The following is a 20,954-nucleotide window of genomic DNA, read 5'->3' as shown; positions in this document are numbered from 1 at the left end:
TCATGAGATGCTGTGAACACCTTTGCAGGGGCATTAGTGAGGACATTTCCTGCTACATCTGTGGTTCCCAGATTTCTAGATTTTAGAGAGGAATAAAATAAAATTACATATACACATACATTTAATTATACCCCTCTTAATTTGCCAAGAAAAGACGTGGGGAGAAAATAACAGAAACTAGCCAGTGTACCATTCGCACAGTTCATAAAAGACAGAACATTTTTGGGGGGGGAGGAAAAGATGGCAGAGTAGGGGACCCTATTCCAACTGATCCCCGGAATTGAGCTGGATATCTACCAGACCACTCTGAACACCCATGAAATCAGCCTGAGATGTAAGAAGATATATCTGGATCTCTACAGAATATCACAGGCGGTTGGTTTTGAGGTATGAAGCAGGGAGCCATGATTCTGTGGGCACATATCCAAAGATAAATGGAAGGGGGAAGGAGCTGTGGGGATCCTATACTGCTGGTGAGCAATAGCCTCCCATGCTAGGGACAGGGCACAGACTTGCAGACTGGTAGCAGTGGGGAAAGGAATTAGGGCAGCCCCCTGGACTGAAACCTGGAGTGGCGTGGCTGCACATGTGAACTGGGGGCAGCTGGTGGTTTTAGAAGTACAGAGGGGAGAGACGTGCCCAGATCTGGAGGCGAGGACTGGGAGCGCTGCTGAGGGGTGCACAACCCAGGACCCTGCAGTTTATAGCAGCACAGACAGAAATGGAGATAGTGTGGCCTGGAGAGCTCACTGAAGAACAGACTGTGATCCCTCTGTTCCAAGGCAGAGGGTTGGAAATGATCTCTTCTGCTCTGACTCCCGGAAGAGATGCGGAAATCCTCCAGGGAAAGCCGCCAGAGAACAAAACCCCCCCAAAACCGGTTTTCATTGAGCCCATCCTCCCCAGAGGGGGTAGAGCAACTCTGCCCAAACAGGGTTGCCTGAATAACAATGGGGCAGGCCCCTCCCCCAGAAGACAGGCTGGGAGAACAAGAGGCTGACAACCCTAAGGTCCCTATAAAACAGGTGCATCTTGCTTGGGCTGTGATCAATAATTTGGACTCTGTACATTCCCTCAACCACCCCTCAATGGAATGACTAGGAGGAGAAACCCCCAAAATAGGAAAGACTCAGAGACCATGACTTCTGCCACAGATTTACAAATGGTTGCAGAGATAACCAAGTTGTGGGAGATGGAATTCAGGATAGCAGTTGTGAAGACAACAGCTAGAATGGGGAAATTGATTAATGGCAACATAGAGTCTCTAAGGGCAGAAATGAAAGCTGAACTGGCAGAACTTAAAAATGCTATCAATGAGATCCAATCTAATCTAGATGATCTAACAGCTAGGGTAAGTGAGGCAGAAGAACGAATTAGTGATCTAGAAGACCAACTGATAGAAAAGAAGGAAAAAGAGGAGGCCAGGGAGAAACAACTCAAAATCCATGAAAACAGATTCAGAAAAATAAGTGACACCATGAAACATTCCAATGTCAGAATTATTGGGATCCCTGAGAGGGTAGAGAGAGAGAGAGAACGGACTAGAAGATATAGTTGAGCAAATTGTAGCTGAGAACTTCCCTAATCTGGGGAATGAAACAAACATTCATGTCCTAGAGGCAGAGGGGACCCCACCCAAGATCAAGGAAAACAGGCCAATGCCCTGGCATGTAATAGTAAAACTCGCAAATCTTAAAACCAAGGAAACCATCTTTTTTTTTTTTTAAGTTTTATTTATTTATTTGAGAGAGAGAATGAGAGACAGAGAGTACAAGAGGGAAGAGGGTCAGAGGGAGAAGCAGACTCCCTGCTGAGCAGGGAGCCCGATGTGGGACTCGATCCCGGGACTCCAGGATCATGACCTGAGCCGAAGGCAGTTGCTTAACCAACTGAGCCACCCAGGCGCCCTTTTTTTTTTTTTTTAAGTTTTATTTACCAAGGAAACCATCTTAAGAGCGGTTATGGGGAAGAGATTCCTTATGTACAGAGGGAGGAACGTCAGAATAATGTCAGACCTATCCATAGAGACCTGGCAAGCCAGAAAGGCCTGGCAAGACATATTCAGGGTACTAAATGAGAAGAACATGCAGCCAAGAATACTTTATCCAGCAAGGCTGTCATTTAGAATGGATGGAGAGATGCAGAGCTTCTAAGAATATGTGACCACTAAGCCGGCCCTGCAAGAACTATTAAGTGGGGTTCTATAAAAGTTGAAAGACCCCAAGAGTGATATAGAACAGAAATTTACAGAGACAATCTATACAAACAAGGACTTCACAGGCAACATGATGACAATAAATTCATATCTTTCAATAATCACTCTCAATGTGAATGGCCTAAATGCTCCCATAAAATGGCACAGGGTTGCAGATTGGATAAAAAGACAGGACCCATCCATATGCTGTCTACAAGAGACTCATTTTAAACCTAAAGATACATCCAGACTGAAAGTGAAGGGATGGAGATTCATCTTCCATGTCAACGGACCTCAAAAGAAAGCTGGGGTAGCAATTCATATATCAGACAAATTAGATTTTAAGCTAAAGACTGTAGTTAGAGACACAGAAGGACACTATATCAATCTTAAAGGGTCTATCCAACAAGAAGATCTAGTAACTGTAAATCTCTACGCCCCCAACATGGGAGCAGCCATCTACATAAGCCAACTGTTAAACAAAACAAAGAGTCATATTGATAATAATATATTAATTGTAGGAGACCTCAAATACTCCACTCTCAGCAACAGACAGATCATCTAAGCAGAAAATCAACAAAGAAACAAGAGTTTTGAATGATACACTGGACCAGATGGATCTCATAGATATATACAGAACATTCCACCCCAAAACAACAGAATACTCATTCTTCTCAAGCACACACGGAACTTTCTCCAGAATAGACCACATATTGGGTCACAAATCAGGTCTCAACTGATACCAAAAGAGTGAGATTACTCCCTGCATATTCTCAGACCATAATGCTTTAAAACTGGAACTCAATCACAAGAAAAAATTTGGAAGAAATTCAAACACTTGGAAGCTAAGGACCACTCTGCTCAAGAATGTTTGGGTCAACCAGGAAATCAAAGAAGAACTTAAACAATTCATGGAAACCAATGAGAATGAAAACACATCAGTCCAAAACCTATGGGATACTGCAAAGGCGGTCCTAAGGGGGAAATACATAGCCATTCAAGCCTCACTTAAAAAAATGGAAAAATCCCGAATTCACCAACTAACTTTACACCTTAAAGAACTAGAGAAAAAGCAACAAACGATGCCTAAGCCACGCATTAGAAGGGAAATAATTAAGATTAGAGAAAAGATCAATGAATTAGAAACCAGGAACACAGTAGATCAGATCAATGAAACTAGAAGCTGGTTCTTTGAAAGAACTAATAAGATCAATAAACCACTGGCCAGACTTATCCAAAAGAAAAGAGAAAGGACCCAAATTAATAAAATTATGAATAAAAGGGGAGAGATCACGACTAACATCAAGGAAATAGAAGCAATTATTATAAATTATTATCAACAACTATATGCCAATAAATTAAGCAACTAGAAGAAATGGATACCTCCTGGAAACCTATAAACTGCCAAGACTGAAACAAGAAGAAATTGACAACCTGAATAGGACAATAGCCTGTAACGAGATTGAAGCAGTGATAAAAACCTCCCAAAAAACAAGAGTCCAGGGCCTGATGGATTCCCTGGGGAATTGTACCAAACATTCAAAGAAGAAATAATACCTATTCTCCTGAAGATGTTTCAGAAAACAGAAACAGAAGGAAAGCTTCCAGACTCATTCTATGAGGCCAGTATTACCTTAATCCCCAAACCAGGCAAAGATCCCATCAAAAAGGAGAATTTCAGACCGATATCCCTGATGAATATGGATTCCAAAATTCTCAACAAAATCCTAGCTAATGGGATCCAACAATACATTAAAAGGATCATCCACCACGACCAAGTGGGATTTATCCCCGGGATGCAAGGGTGGTTCAACATTTGCAAATCAATGTGATAGAACACATTAATAAGAGGAGAGAGAAGAACCATATGGTCCTCTCAATTGATGCAGAAAAAGCATTTGACAAAATACAGCATCCTTTCCTGATTAAAACTCTTCAGAGTATAGGGATAGAGGGAACATTCCTCAAGTTCATAAAATCCATCTATGAAAAACCCACAGCAAATATCATCCTCAATGGGGAAAAGATGAGAGTCTTTCCCTTAAGATCAGGAACATGACAAAGATGCCCATTCTTGCCACTATTGTTCAACATAGTACTAGAAGTCCTAGCAACAGGAATCAGACAACAAAAAGAAATAAAAGGGATTCAAATTAGCAAAGAAGAAGTCAAACTCTCTCTCTTCACAGATGACATGATACTTTATGTGAAAAATTCAAAGGACTCCACCCCCAAATTACTAGAACTCATACAGCAATTCAGTAATGTGGCAGGATACAAAATCGATGCACATAAATCAGTTGCTTTCTTATACACTAACAATGCAATCATAGAAAGAGAAATTAGAGAAATGGTTCCATTTATAATAGCACCAAAAATCATAAGATACCTCAGAATAAACCTAATCAAAGAGGTAAAGGATCTATACTCTAGGAACTACAGAACACTCATGAAAGAAATTGAGGGAGACACAAAAAGATGGAAAAAACATTCCACGCTCATGGATCAGAAGAATAAACATTGTTAAAATGTCTATGCTACCCAGGGCAATCTACACCTTCAACGCCATCCTGATCAAAATTCCAATGACACTTTTCAAAGTGCTGGGACAAACAATCCTAAAATTTGTATGGAATCAGAAAATACCCCGAATCTCCAAGGAAATGTTGAAAAAGAAAAACAAAGCTGGGGGCACCATGTTGCCCAATTTCAAGCTATATTACAAAGCAGTGATCACCAAGACGGCATGGTACTGGCACAAAAACAGACATATAGACCAATGGAAGAGAATAGAGAGCCCAGATATCGACCCTAAACTCTGTGGTCAAATAATCTTTGACAAAGCAGAAAAAAATATGCAATGGAAAAAAGAGTCTCTTCAACCAATGGTATTGGGAAAATTGGACAGCTATATACAGAAGAATGATACTCGAACATTCTCTAATACCATACACAAAGGTAAACTCAAAATGGATGAAAGACCTCAATGTGAGACAGGAATCCATCAATTTCTTTCAAGATACATCTCCAAAGGCCAGTGAAACAAAAGCAAAAATGAACTTCTGGGACTTCATCAAGATAAAAAACTGCACAACAAAGCAAACAGTCAACAAAACAAAGAGGCAACCCACAGAATGGCAGAAGATATTTGCAAAAGACGCTATAGACAAAGCGCTGATTTCCAAGATCTATAAAGAGCTTCTCAAACTCAACACCCATAAAACAAATAATCAAGTCAAAAAATGGACAGAAGACATGAACAGACACTGCTCAAAAGAAGACATACAAATGGCTAACAGACACCTGAAAAAATGTTCATCATCATTAGCCATCAGGGAAATTCAAATCAAAACTACATTGAGATACCACATCACAACAGTTAGCTGGCAAAAACTGACAAGGCAAGAAAGAACAAATGTTGGAGAGGTTGTGGAGAAAGGGGAACCCTCTTACACTGTTGGTGGGAATGCAAGCTGGTACAGCCACTTTGGAAAACAGTGTGGAGGTGCCTCAAAAAATTAAAAATAGAGCTACCCTATGACCCAGCAGTTGCACTACTGGGTATTTACCCCAAAGACACAGATGTAGTGAAAAGAAGGGCCATATGCACCCCAATGTTCATAGCAGCAATGTCCGCAATAGCCAAACTGTGGAAAGAGCCGAGATGCCCTTCAACAGATGAATGGATAAAGAAGATATGGTCCATATATACAATGGAATATGACTCAGCCATCAGAAAGGATGAATACCCAACTTTTGCATCCACATGGATGGGACGGGAGGAGATTATGCTAAGTGAATTAAGCCAAGCAGAGAAAGTCAATTATCATATGGTTTCACTTATTTGTGGAACATAAGGAATAGCATGGAGGACACTACGAGAAGGAAGGGAAAAATGAAGGGAGAATCAGAGGGAGAGATGAACCATGAGAGACTATGGACTCTGAGAAACAAACTGAGGGTTTTAGAGGGAGGGGGCTGGGGGGCTGGGTTAGCCCGGTGATGGGTATTATGAAAGGCATAATACTGCATGGAGCACTGGGTGTTATATGAAAACAATGGATCATGGATCACTACATCAAAAACTAATGATGTATTTTATGGTGACTAACATAACATAATAAAATTAAATTAAATTAAAAAAAGATAGAACATTTTAGAACCAAAAATGCAGAATGTCTATAATCTCAGAATAAAGAACAGTTCTTGCAACTGAGCAAATTTAGCTTTAGGTAAAAATCACTATATTTTTAGTCTTATATTTTGCAGCAAACTAGGGAAAGTAATATTGACTAGTCCTGGGCTACACACCCGTCTTTGGGCTTCAGAAATCACTCAAGCACCTCACTAGTGTCCATTCCTATATATGAAGCTCTGTATGAAAAGATTCTTTCAGAACAAAAATGTCCAACACACACAAAATTGTGAAGGGCTATGAAAAGTTTGACTTCTCTGAGGTTTGGTGTATTTTCTCTTCATGGAAAATGCAAATTATGTTAACTGATTAGGTTTCCCTTTTTGTTTTGGCTACCTGGTCACAGGTACAGCTCAATTTTAGAAATTGGGTAGGATCCTATGACCTATACATATGAATTCTAATTAACCTCCCTACCTGGTCTTCACCTTTGATATTCATTTATATTTTCCTAGATGCTGGTTTATTTTACTTGTAATTTTTCTCTTTTATTGTAACCTTACTTATAAGCTGCCTTAAAGTCTTTATGGAATGGGGTGATGTAATTCCACTCAACACTTAACCACTGTCCCCATACTGTATACTCTTGCATACTTTCCAGTCATCGATGCATTATTTCCTCTTCCTGGATCATTCTTAGCTCTTTCTTTCCCACCTGCCACATTCCTATATATCCCTGGACACTGAACTCAAATATTACCACTTCTGTGAACGTTCCCAGACCATGACCACCTACCTATCACTCTCTCTCATCCCAGTCTAGCTAAAACAGTACTTTTGTACATGTTTCTAACTAAGATATTTGTTACACTGTAGTGTTGTGATATTGACTGGCCTGCCTCTGTTACTGGACTTTGAGCTTGAAGGCAAGGATTGAGCCATGCCCATTTTGGATCCCCTGGACCCTAGTTCAATATATTTTTAATGAATGGATGGCTGAATAAAAGCACAAATGAGCAAAATAGATAGGAATCCTCTGAGTTGTCATTCAAGAGGCATTTCATACATGAGATGTATTAGGGAGAAAATACGGGGGTTCTAAAAGTACTGAAGCCAGTATGCGGGCAAGGATCTTATCTTTTTTTTTTTTTTGACAAAGAGAGACACAGCATGAGAGGGAACACAAGCACAAGCAGGGGGAGTGGGAGAGGGAGAAGCAGGCTCCTGGCTGAGCAGGGAGCCCGATGCAGGGCTCGATCCCAGGACCCTGGGACCATGACCTGAAGCCGAAGGCAGACGCTTAAGGACTGAGCCACCCAGGCACCCCATCTTATCTTTTTTTTGTTCATTGTTTTATCTGCAGGGCTTCTCACAGTACCTTGCATATAGCAGACCTCAGTAAATATTTCTTGTATAAATGAATGTGCAAATGGTCTCACTTGGCCACTCTTTGTAATAGTTTCCATGGGGAGTCTTGAGAGTACCATCACTGGGTAAGCGTTAAGCTTGTTTTATGGAGGTACTAATTCTATTTGTTATAGTGTTTTATATATCATTGGCTTTCAGTGAAGTGTCCACCATGCTGGTGAACAGTGCTCTCCTTTCTCAGGATTTCAACCTTATCTGCCACTGAAGGCATATTCTTTTTGTGGAAGATATTAAATATAATGAAACCACAAGTCTGGCTCTCCTTGGGGAGCTTGTGGAGCAGTGGCCTGTCATGTGTCACACATCCTCATTCTTTCTTTCTGTTCCCATCAGAGTTGGCCTTCTGGATTCAGTGAGAACTGCCTTCTTTTTTTTTTTTTTTGTAAAGATTTTATTTGTTTGAGAGAGAGCGAGAAAGAGCAAGAGAGAGAGAGTGAGCATGAGTGGGGGTGGCAGAGAGAGAGGGAGAAGCAGACTCCCCGCTGAGCAGGGAGCCTGATGGGGGGCTTGATCCCAGGACCCAAGGGTCACAACCTGAGCCAAAGGCAGATGCTTAACTGACTGAACCACCCAGGCACCCTGAGAACTGCCTTCTTAAAAATGACAATGCCCGTGGATGGGCAGTGTCTTGCTCTGGGAATAAGGTCCATAAATCCATACTTTCCAACATCTCCTATTATGGAGGTGACATAGTCAATAAAGTGGAGACACCATAATGAGAGACACTTCTCCTTTGGGACTTCACAGGCTCCACATTTGAATGCTAAGGATATTTTAATTGAGGGGAAAATAAAGGAAGCAGCACACAGTATACAATGAGTACTCCTTAAGCGGTCCATCCTTGGATTCATCTGCAATGACGGGCTGAACGATGCTCCTTAAACAGAAAGTCTGACTCTTTTTGGTCCCTCTCTTCATGTGAAAACTAACATTAGTCTTATTTGACCAGCTTGGAAAAGCAAATACTCTTGCAGGAAAGACAACTGCCAGCCAGAGGGTATCTCCTAATCTGCCATCATTGTGGATTAACTTTATTGAATAGCAGCTGTACAAAACACCATGTTAGATGAAAAGGAGCTCCAAACCAAAACCCAGAGATGGCCTGTCTCTGTTCCCCACTCAATGAACATAATAAGCCAGACACTGCCCTGATGACAAGTATGTGTCCAAGAGACTCAGCTTCCATGACAGTATGGATTTGAGCTCCCTAGGGCAAGTCAAGGAAGCTTATGTATCATTTGTTTTTCATCAATGCCAAAAGCCTTTTCTATTGTCACAGGCCAGATGAGACAGCACACAAAAAAAGGTCTGCTGTCTCAGTAGGAAACCTAAGGGGCAGAAAAGTAGTTGAATTACTGAGCCATCAGTGGGTGACCTCAGGGAACAGTTCCATGTGGCTCACTGGCTGCCATTTCCATTTTAAGGAATCTCGAGGGGCCGAGAGAGGATTGGTGGATGTTTTAGCCCATTCAGTTAAAACATTACATAATAAAGATAACAGGCACCCTTTCCCAAAACCTGGGCAAGAAGAAGCGTACACAGCATTGGAGTGTGGTGCCAACCTTCCATTTCTGTGGACACCCCCTCAGATTTATAGGGAGCAGTCAGTGGTGCCATTGTCCAGCACCCCTCCTGGGAAAGATTTCATTTCTGCATTCGTTACCCTTCACCGTTGCTAAGAATACAAATGAGCCATAATTCAATTTTTTGTGAGCCATATATCAGATGTGAACTTCAGACAATAATAATAGCTAAGTTCACTGAGAGATTACTGTGAACCAGGCATCATTCTAGGACTTTAATGTATTAACTCATTAATCTTCACAACCCTATGACATAGGTGTTATTATATCTTTGTTTTACAGATGAAGAAACTGAGGCCTAGAGAGGTTAGGTAACTTGCTAATGTTTACACAGCTACTTAATGGTAGAACACAGATTTATTTGAACCTAGGCAATCCAGATCCAGAACCCATGTTCTAACCTCATGGTTAAACTGACTTCTTAAAATAATACAGAGAGGAGAAAAAATTAGTTCACCCAAAACTCAAGTGATTTTACAGATAGCTTCACAAAGTATGTCTCAGCCCAATACTACTGTCCCATGTATTTTTTTAAATATTTATTATGCACCTACTGTGTTCCAGGTCTTTTTTTTTTTAAAGATTTTATTTATTTATTTGAGAGAGAGAGAATGAGAGATAGAGAGCACAAGAGGGAAGAGGGTCAGAGGGAGAAGCAGACTCCCCGCTGAGCAGGGAGCCCGATGTGGGACTCGATCCCGGGACTCCAGGATCATGACCTGAGCCGAAGGCAGTCGCTTAACCAACTGAGCCACCCAGGCACCCCAGGTCTTTTTTTTTAATTAACATATAATGTATTATTTGTTTCAGGGGTACAGGTCTGTGATTCATCAGTCTTACACACTTCACAGAACTCACCATAGCACATACCCTCCCCAATGTCCATCACCCAGCCACTCCATCCCCCCCAACCCCCTCCACTCCAGCAACCCTCAGTTTGTTTCCTGAGATTAAGAGTTTCTGATGGTTTGTCTCCCTCTCCGGTTTCGTCCCATTTCATTTTTTCCTTTTTTCCCCCATGATCCTCTGCCTTGTTTAAGACAAGAAGGGCACTACTAAACTAAGTATCAGTATATCTGGGTGGCTCAGTCAGTTAAGCATCCAACTCCTGATTTCAGCTTAGGTCATGATCGCAGGGTGGTGGGATAGAGCCTGGTGTGGGGCTCTGTGCTCAGCGGGAAGTCTGCTTCTCTCCTCCTCCCTCTGCCCCTCCCCCCTCTCATGCGCTCTCTCTCTCTCTCTCAAATAAATAGATATATAAATCTTAAAAATATATCTGCATTTCTAAGATCTGGTTTCCAAAAAGTCAAATAACTTTCTGTAGAGCATAGCCAAAGATCACTGAATCACAAAGTTGAAGGGGACCCTGGGAACCTATTTCTTCATAGTGCTTAAGAAAATAGGATATAGATAAAGAGGGCTAGAAGTAGAGATTAAAATTAGTCTTGACTTTTCAAATGTCTGGTTGGAGGTGGATGTGAGGAATACTCATTAGAGCTGACAGTGGCTGCATAGCACCCAAATGCTTTCGATTTAAGTGGCAGCTTAGCAGCCATTGGAAGGACGTATGTTAGTATTTCCTTTATCTTAAAGAGCATATAGTACTACTAATAGTAATAATAATGATGGTTAACCTTTATGGAGTGCTTATTATATGCCAAACATTGGGGTAAACATATTTAATCTTCACAGCAATCCTATGAAATAGATACTATAGTTGTTCCCATTTTACAGATGAGGGAACTGAGATACAGAGAGGTCAAGTAACTGGTGAGAGGTCATATAGCTAGGAAGTGGCACAGCAAGGATCCAAACCCAAGCAGTCTGTCTTTGAGGCCTATGCTGTTAAATACTAAGCAAGATACCCTCTCTGTAGGACTAGCCCTCTGAGTTACTGTTAAGAAAACCTACCCAGTTTTTTAGGCCTGTTATTATCCCCAGCATAGGCTTTGGGCCTATAATGATGATTTGGATGATTTTTTTTACTCTCAATGCTAAGCCTTTCTTCCTTCACATTATAGATGGGTGGCTAAGCATCAAAGATAACTGTGTGAGCACAGATTTATGTTTAGATGTGGTAATTTACAAATTATCTGATATAACTAACATAGAGTTCCCTTGGCATCAGAGCAGATCTGGCCTCAACATTTTTCCCAGGACATATACCCACACAGTTCAGATTTCTATAAACTGGTAATAATGGAAGGCAAGTCAGGCTGTCTAATCTCTCTAGACTGTAAGAGATTGTGACTCAGGACCACTCCATATGGAGCTATAAAATAATATATAATGTTTTAGTTTAAATTGTATTACAGTGAAATAATGAAGAAGAACTAAATTTAAAGACCTATTATACCCTTTAGAAATATCTGTAAGAAATATATTAACAATGATTTTAAAGTATTTTAATAGCCAACATGTTTGAGCACTAACAACATGCCAGGCATTGTTCTAAGCACAATTGTCACAAAACCCCTAAGGGTTACGTATTATTAGTCTGATTTTATGGATAAAGAAATTGAGTCTCCTAGAAGATATTTAACTACTCAAGATAAAGTAGTGAAAGAAACAGGCTTGGAAGTCAGGCTGATTGACTCTAGGGTCTGAGCACTTAACTATTATGCAATACTGGCTCCTGTCATAGCACCTGCTGATTCCAGCTTGGCCCCACTAGTCATTTGAAACCCAAGGAGATCTATGGTCCAATCATTCGGCCCTCAAAGGATCCTTGGTTGCTCATTTCAATCATGGTTGGTCTAATGGAGTAGGATGCAATCTAGTCAATGATAGTCCAGAGCATGAATTATAGTTTGGTGGGACAGTTCTTTGCCTCTGCCATGTATAGAATCCAAGCTCCTTCGCCCTCCACCCATTTCGAATTCACATATTTTTTTTCTTTACATTTGGCTACTTCTATGCTTGTTTCCTCGTTTCTATGTAACCAAATTTCTTAATTTATTATTAAGATTATTAAGCATCATTTCCTACCCTACCATGTCCCCATTATAACTTATAAGGATTCAAAATCTGAACTGGAATTATGAAATTATTTTTGGGGGAGTGGGGGTCACTAACTATATAAACAAATGGCACAACAAAGTGGCATCACTCTAGATCTATTTCTCAACTTTACTGTGTTTGTGAATGACCTGGGGATCATGTTTAAATGCAGCTTCTGATTCAGTAGCTCTGGGCTGGGGCCTAAGATTCTGGGCTTCTTCTTCTTTTTTTTTTTTAAAGACTTTGTTCATTTATTTGAGAGAGAGAGGGAGTGAGAGAGAGACCACAAGCAGGGGGAGCAGCAGAGGGTGAAGTAGGCTCCCTGCTGAGCAGGGAGCCCAACGTGAGACTCGATCCCAGGACCCTGAGATCACTACCTGAGCCGAAGGCAGACACTTAACTGACTGAGCCACTCAGGCGCCCAGATTCTGGGCTTCTTAACAACTCCCAGGTTATGCAGATTATACTTTGAGTAGCAAGGTACTTGATCAGCTTGGTTCTGTCATTCTTTTAAGTAGGACCACAATTAAATGAACCTGGGGAGATTAACGTTTAGGATATTTTAAAAGCACTGAGATGGCAATTCCCTAATGTCTTCACAAATCCATTTTAATGGTTAATAATAGTTCTGACAGCACGGAAGACTTTTTTTGTGTTTAAACCAAATGCTTCAGATGCTGTGGCATTTTTCTTCTGATTTTATCCTTAGTGGAGATGGAATCAGTACACCATGTCCATTCTCTTAATGGTTACTATGTTTAAAAAAATATGAACAATTATTCAATGTGAACAACTTTGGGATGGTTCCCACCATCTCCTTTGCCCCACTTTAGGAATCCATGATTTTTGAGGTGTCTAAGTCCATTCTCATTTCTGCTCCATGTTTATCTGTCTCCTCTAAATGTATAAAATTAGATAAACTTTGTAATTCCTTTCCAAATCCTGTTGTCTTTTATTTAATTGAGCTATTTAAATATTTAATGACCATATCTTGCATCAGATATATCCCTACCTTGCCCATAGCACAATAGGGAGTATACTAGTAACTACTGGCCACCCAGCCTATAAAGCTCATATTACAAAAATGCACACTCTAGGCAGAATCTGGTAAATGTCAACTTCAAAATAAGTTGTGTCATACTGTTATATTTATTACCACATGGTCAATAAAAAGAAACACTTGTGACGTGATTAAAAATAGCATACCAGGTAAAATTGGTTGTCCAGCGATTCCCAGGGGTGCCATTCCAAGATTATTCATTGCTGTGGCCCATGCAGTTGGATCAGACATAGGTAGCGTCATTGCAGTGGAATCCACATTCAGAGTTCTACTATTATCAGCTAAAGAGAAATGACAAGCAAAATAATTTGTTTTATTAAGGTTTCAGTATGTAGTTTGCTTAACATAAACTGGCAAACTCTTTACAGAAATGGACTGATGGACAAATGGTAGATAGGGCCTGAATTCCAGCTCTTTACAAGGGTTAAAACAATATGGCTTGAATTGGCAGGAAGTCATAGAATTTGAAAGCAGTTTACCAGATGGCATTTTAGTGTGTTTCTTTCTTTCTCTCTCTGCTCCCTCTGTTCCTTCCTTCCCTCGTTTTTTTTTTTTTAATGAAGACTTTATTTTTTTTAGAGCAATTTTAGGTTCACAGCAAAATTAAGGAGAAGGTACAGAGATTTCACATGTGCCCCCTGCCTCCACACATGCACAGCCCCCCATTATCAACATTCTGCACCAGAGCAGCACATTTGCTACAACTGATGGATCTACATTGATGCATCATAATCACTCAAAAGCCAGAGTTTACATTAGGGTTCACTCTTGGTGTTGTACGTTCTATGGGTTTGGACAAATATATAATAACATGTATACATTATTCAGAATATTTTCACTGCCCTAAAAATCCTCTGTGCTTGTTTATTCATCCCTCCCTGCCCCCCAGCCCCTGCCCATTACTGATCTTATACCATCTCCATAGTTTCACCTTTTCTATAATGTCATATAGTTGGAATCATACAACATGTAGCCTTTTCAGACTGGCTTCTCTCAGTAGTATGCATTTAATGTTCCTCCATGTCTTTTCATGGCTTGATAGCTCATTTCCTTTTAGTCCTGAATAATATTCCATCATATGGATGCACCACAGTTTATTTATCCATTTACCTACTGCAGGACATTGCACTTGTTTCCAAGTTTTGACAATTATGAATAAAACTACTATAAACATCCATGTGCACGTTTTTGCATGGACATAAGTTTTCACCTCCTTTGGGTAAATGCCAAACAGCACAATCAGTGGACTGTACAGTAAGAACATGTTTAGTTTTATAAGAAACTGTCAGCCTGTCTTCTAAAGTGGCTGCACCATTTTGCATTCCCACCAGCAATAAATGAGATTTCCTGTTGCTCCATACCATCACCAGTATTTAGTGTTGTCAGTATTCTGGATTCCGGCCACTCTAATAGGTGTCTAGTGGTATTTGTTGTTTTACTTTGCATTTTCCTGATGATACATAATGTGGAGCATCTTTCCATATGCTTATTTACCATCTGTATATCTTCTTTAATGAGGTATCTATTAAAGTTTTTTGACCCGTTTTTAAATTGGGTTGTTTTCTTATTGTGTTTTAAGAGTTCTTTGTATATTTTAGATAAAAGTCCTTTATCAGATGTGTATTTCGCAAATATTTTCTCCCAGTCTGTGGCTTGTATTCTCATTCTCTTTACATTGTCTTTTGCAGAATAGAAGATTTTAATTTTAATGAACTCCAGCTTATCAATAATTTCTGTCATGGATCATGCCTTTGGTGTTGTATTTAAAGTCATTGCCATATCCAAGGTCCTTTAGGTTTTCTCTTATGTTATCTTCTAGGAGTTTTATAGTTTTGCATTTCACATTTAGGTCTATGATCCATTTTGAGTTAATTTTTGTGATGTGTATAAAATCTGTCTAGATTTTTTTTTTTTACATGTGGATTTCCAGTTGTTCTGGCACATTTGTTGAAGAGACCGTCTTTGCTCCATTGTATTGCATTTACTCCTCTGCCAAAGATCAGTTGACTCTATTTGTGTAGTCTATTTCTGGGTTCTCTATTCTACTCTACCCATCTATTTGTCTATTATTTCACCAATACCACACTGGCTTGATTGCTGTAGCTTTATAGTAAATCTTGAAGTTGGGTAGCATCAGCCTTCCAACTTTGTTCTTCTTCAGTATTTGTTGGGTATTCTGAGCCTTTTGCCTCTCCATGTAAATTTTAACACTGGTTTGTTGATATCCACAGAATAACTTGTTTGGATTTTGATGGGGATTGCATTAAATCAAGTTGAGAACTGACATCTTGGCAATATTGTGTCTTCCTATGCATGGACATGAAATATCTCTCCATTTATTTAGTTCTTTGATTTCATTCATTGGAGTTTTATAGTTTTCTGGGTTTTTTTCCCAACTGTATATACCATAGGTGCTTGGGATGTTTCCTATTCTTCTCATAGTCTAGTTGCATACAATTACCTCAGCAGCTTCCATCCAAACTACCCATGCACGCAAACCAAGAAAAATCATCCAAGGGCTTTCATAGTAGCAATAAGAAATGAAAAATTATATTTTTGATGTAATTTCATATCTTTGAGGCAGTAACATTGAATAGAAATAGACACACAATCAACAGATATCAAATTAGCCAATTGAATATTTTGGAAATTAGGGAGACACCAGAGACTAAGCAGATAGAATACATAGTCCCTGCCTTCAAAGGTTATACAATCTAATTTAAGAGACCAGTGATGGTGGTACTGATTACTACTATTATCACTACTCTCACCGCCTCCATCCATTACTACCACTAATTATTGAACACTCACTATATGCTAGGTAAAGCACTTGGCATGCATTATTCTCATTTAACTTTCAAAACAATCTAATGAGAGGGACTATTTATATCTCCATTTAATAGATTAGAGGCTTTTACTTTATTTATTTTTAAAGATTTGTTTGTTTTAGAGAGAGAGTGTGTGCGCACACGTGAGAGTGGGGGAGGGGCAGAGGGAGAGAATCTTTTGGCAGACTCCCCACTGAGCGGGAGCCTGACTTGGGGCTGGATCCCATGACCCATGAGATCATGACCTGAACTGAAACCAAGAGTTGGATGTTTAACTCACTGAGCCACCCAGGCACCCCTAATAGATGAGAGACTTAAATATCACATATATTGTTTGAGGTCACCCAGGTTATATACTGTTAGCCACTATGCTTTATTATCTATAGTGAAACAATTAAGAAACAATCAAAGAAATAAATGGAATTGACCAGAAATGTTATTGAAGTTTAAGGAATGATGGGTGCCTGGGTGGCTCAGTCGTTAAGCATCTGCCTTCGGCTCAGGTCATGATCCCAGGATCCTGGGATTGAGCCCCGCATCGGGCTCCCTGCTCTGTGAGGAGCCTGCTTCTCCCTCTCCCATTCCTGCTGTTTGTGTTCCCTCTCTTGCTGTGTGTCTCTCTGTCAAATAAATAAATAAAATCTTAAAAAAAAAAAAGGAATGAAAAGCTACTGTGGCTTGAGTAATGGAGAAGATAGGATTTGAACAAGTGGGCCAGATTTCTACAGAACATGTCTTGAGTGATGGGTAGTTATTAGATAAAGAAGAAAGAGGGGAAAAGACATTCCAGAAGCAGTGATGACATAAGCAGACAATGAAGTGGGTTGTATGTGCATGTATATACTGCATAGTTGGGAGATACATAATCTTAAGTCATTGGAGCACAGAAAGACTTATTTTGGGAAATTTCCCTCTGATTACTGATTTCCATAGAAAAATCTTTCCATGGCTTTTCTCCTACCTCTCATGTACACTCTTGCCAATTACCTGAAGGCAACTCTGTTCTAATTGTAGCTTGCTATTTGTTAACATCTATCACATCCTTCTAACCTGGGAACATCAGGGATAATTCTTGGCCTGGTTATTTATAAAAGTGCTATTTTGGACACTAAATGGTCAGAATAAGAAAATGCAAATGTCCAAAAACCTTATTTCTGAAATATTAGTTTTTATCATTCTTCTATGCTGCCTATGTATCTTATCCAAAAACCACCCCCCAACACACAGAGTGACTAATGGCCTTAAGCAATTGTTACTATAGTCAGAAGTCACATTTCAGAACTGGTGGTTTCTCCATGGGTAGAAACTCTAGCCCTTACACCCAGTTTTCGGTGCTCTCCCATGAAGGCATATTATGGCTAGAAATAGCCTCCTTGTAAATGTTACTAAGGAAACAAACATGGGGCATCAAATGTCCTTCGGGTCAAGAGTTTGCATATTGATTATTTGGTTCATCTGAACTCCCAATCTCCAGTCCAGGTGAGACAAGTTTTAGGGAATGTTATAGCTGGAAGGGACCTGTTGAGATTACTGAATCTGTACCCTGATTTTCTCTCATGGCTGCAGAATGACTTCAAGAGGAAACATCTAGGTTTAGAAGGACTGGGCCCCCATGCCAAAAATAATTTCTTGCAACAGTTTGGCTACTTGTTGGCTCTGCAGTCCTGGGAAACATAAGAGAATCAGGAATTATTCTTAATAAAGAATTCTGAGATCAAAAAATGAGAAGTTACAATGTATCAACCTAGCCAAATTCTGGACTAATTTTTGGGGAGGGGAGAGAATTATCTAAATTATCAGTTTCTTTTAAAGGACAGCACAGTATTACTATTTTCAAAATATATATTAATTCAAAGTGCCTGTTAAAATGTTAGCAAGTAGAGTTCCTGCTAGGCTTGTTTACATGAACCAGTTGGTTTAGATAAAGACCATGTGTAATTAACAGCATTATTTTGCTATGATAAATTCAGTTCTTAAATTCTAAAGGAGGTCTGCCTTTTCATTTCCCTCCACTCCCCCAACACCCATCTACACCTGTCAAATACTACTCATTTTTCAAGGGTCATCTCAAATGTTACGTTGTCTGTGAAGCTACCTCCCTGGAATGAATTACTCCCTCCTAGTGTGTTATCATAACATTTTATCTAGAATTTGATTTTTATATGTTTGCTTATTCTCTCACTTCTTTTCCCTAAACCAAACTTTTATTGAGTCTTACTATATGCCAGGTCATGTGTTAGTGACTAGGAATATGGAGATGAACAAAATTCATTTACTGCTCTGGAAGAACTCACAAAACAATGAGAGCACGACATATAAACAACTAAATATAAATTATTATAATAAGTACTGCAGTAAAACTATGAGGAAAGTGCTACGAGAACAGAGAAGGAATAATTAAATATGCTGGAATGGCTTTGGTTGTATGTTTGGAGCACAGAGAGCAAGAGGAATACTAGGGAAGGCTTCACTGGGAAAGAATAATTTGAAATGAGTCTTTAAGGAGGGATAGGATTTTCCTCCAGGTACTGAATGGAGGATTTGGGTTTAAGAGCATTCCAGCAAGCAAGAACAACTGGACATTACCATTGACTGCCTTGAATTATAGTTGGTGAATACATGTCTCTCTTCTGCTAGCTAGCCTGCATGCTCCTTTACGTCAGGGACTTGGTTTTAGGCGTCTTTGTTTCTCTGTTTCTTAGTTCAGTGTCTGGTATAAAGTAGGTATTCAAGAAATATTTGGATGAATGAATAAATAAAATCAACTTACACTGATTTGGGGCACAATAAGCAATCCATGCAGTGACACTCACTAATTATTTATATACCTTTTCAGAATGATAAATTGTCTTAGAAGGGATAGCATAGTTGCTAAACTAATTCTCTCTCCAGGACAACTGAATTGACATGTAGCAATTTACTTAGAGTTACAACCAGAGATAGATGAACCCAACTAATAATTCAGTTTGATAGCATTAGCTATAATCTTTCTCCCATATAGGCACAGTCATACATATAAGCAAGCTTGTAAATTTTTACTTTCAAAGAGAAATCCCAGATGATCGTCTCTGTCTGGCAGCAATCTGGATTTAAGGTCTGCAGTAACAAAATATGTTGTGCTGAACATCTGTTTAGAATCATCACTTAATGGTAGAAAAGTTAAGTCCAGGCCTGATTCACTTTCTAGACTAAAAATGGACATCTAGCAATTTCTTTAAGTATGTTATAAAAGTAGTCCCATGTCACTAAAGAAAGAGATTGCTCATTTTCCCATAAGTCCTACATTCACTGGCACTGGCCAAGAATATTCAGAAGGCAAATATCAACTGCTGTCAAATAGTCTTCAAAATGCCTCAGCCGTCTGAAGAACATGTCCTGCTATCCTGGTTTTCCGTTCTGCCTTGTGTGGAGACTCCTCAAGAGATCACAGGTTGTAGAGTAACTGTGAATGGATACCTTCTAGGTAAGTTGATTGAATTTATGGCGCTTTGGAGCAAGAGTTCATTAGTGCCAAAAGAATAAAAGATTTGGAAGTAATTATCGATTTTAACTTGGTATTGCTCCATAACTATCAAGTCATTGCCATCTGTTTATTTTTATATTATACTTCACTTGATTAACTAGTCAATTATTGTCAGTTATTTGATCTTGAAGGCAACACACACACACACACATTCTGTGATACACCCATCCTGTAGTAGACTTAATTATTTCATATGTTTCCTTTATTTCCTTCGAAACAAGTTCAGTATGTTGGTGTCATCTCATCAACCATACTCTTTTTAGTAAGACAAAAGCTGTCCTTCTCTGGCAATTTACTCTTTCTTATGTCCAGGTTTATATCCATTGGCTTTTATGCTTGCTGTAATTTTATTACACAGTATTGTGCAAAGTTGAGGAGAGGATTTTGTCAACAAACATCTATTGAAAGTTTGTTAAGAGTAGGAAGCAATCCTGCCTAGTGATCAAGAGTATGGGTTTGGGAGTCAGATGGTTTGGGACTAGAGTCTAGCTGTACTAAGTAACTGTAATGTGCTCATTACTTCTCTTTACTTCTCTTCTTGCTGGTCTGCCTTCCAGACTTCCTTTTATAGTTGCTGTACATTCATTGAACATTTTCTATGTGTCAGGCTCCATCCTAGACGTTGAATACATTATGGTGAGTCAAACAGGCCTCAGCCTTGTTTTTAGGAAGCTCTCTAGTGCAGGAGGGAGATACTAAAATACAGATAAACATAAAATAATTACATATTGTGATAAGTTTTTTGAATAAAGAACTGCATTTGATGATAAAAATGGCAAGTTACAAATTTAGGAAACTGATAGTATCGACCTTATAGGTTTGTTGAAGATTAAATTAGATAATGTGGGTAAAAAAAATTTAGCATGGCTTCTGGCTTATAGTAAGTACTTGGTAAGTGGTAATAATAACATGGTAATAATTAAGATGCTGATGATGAAGTAGTCCCAGCCCTTGAAGGGTTCAAAGTCTACTGAGAGACACAGCATATATAGGAATTACAACAATACATTATACAGATGATGAAACAGAGGCACAGGCAGTTTAAATAATCAGCTCAATATTGCACAGCTAGTAAGTGGTAAAACAGGGAAATGAACCCAGGCGACTCTGGTACGAACGCCCATAGTTTTGTCCATCACACTAAACTCCCTCCCAAAGAGCCCTTTATTTTCTGTGTTCCCCTAGCTCATTGAACACATTACT

At 39.4% G+C, this 20,954-nt stretch overlaps 1 protein-coding gene across 8 annotated transcripts in view; it reads right to left on the bottom strand.

The window, feature by feature from the left end:
* ENOX2 (ecto-NOX disulfide-thiol exchanger 2) overlaps positions 1-20,954 on the bottom strand; it is a 282,023-nt gene that overhangs the window by 57,006 nt on the left and 204,063 nt on the right. For all 8 annotated transcript variants that reach the window (XM_088028643.1, XM_028122755.2, XM_088028644.1 and 5 more), the window contains one exon: positions 13,547-13,681. In XM_088028643.1, coding sequence (XP_087884769.1) covers positions 13,547-13,643 — 97 coding nt within the window. In that variant the 5' untranslated portion in view covers positions 13,644-13,681. The remainder of the gene's footprint in view (positions 1-13,546; positions 13,682-20,954) is intronic.

The sequence above is a fragment of the Eumetopias jubatus genome, unplaced genomic scaffold (assembly GCF_037043125.1).
Source record: "Eumetopias jubatus isolate StellerSeaLion01/CBP00866 unplaced genomic scaffold, mEumJub1_p1.0 scaffold_11, whole genome shotgun sequence".
In the NCBI taxonomy this organism is placed as follows: Eukaryota; Metazoa; Chordata; class Mammalia; order Carnivora; family Otariidae; genus Eumetopias; species Eumetopias jubatus.
This window is presented reverse-complemented; position numbering and strand designations above follow the sequence as displayed.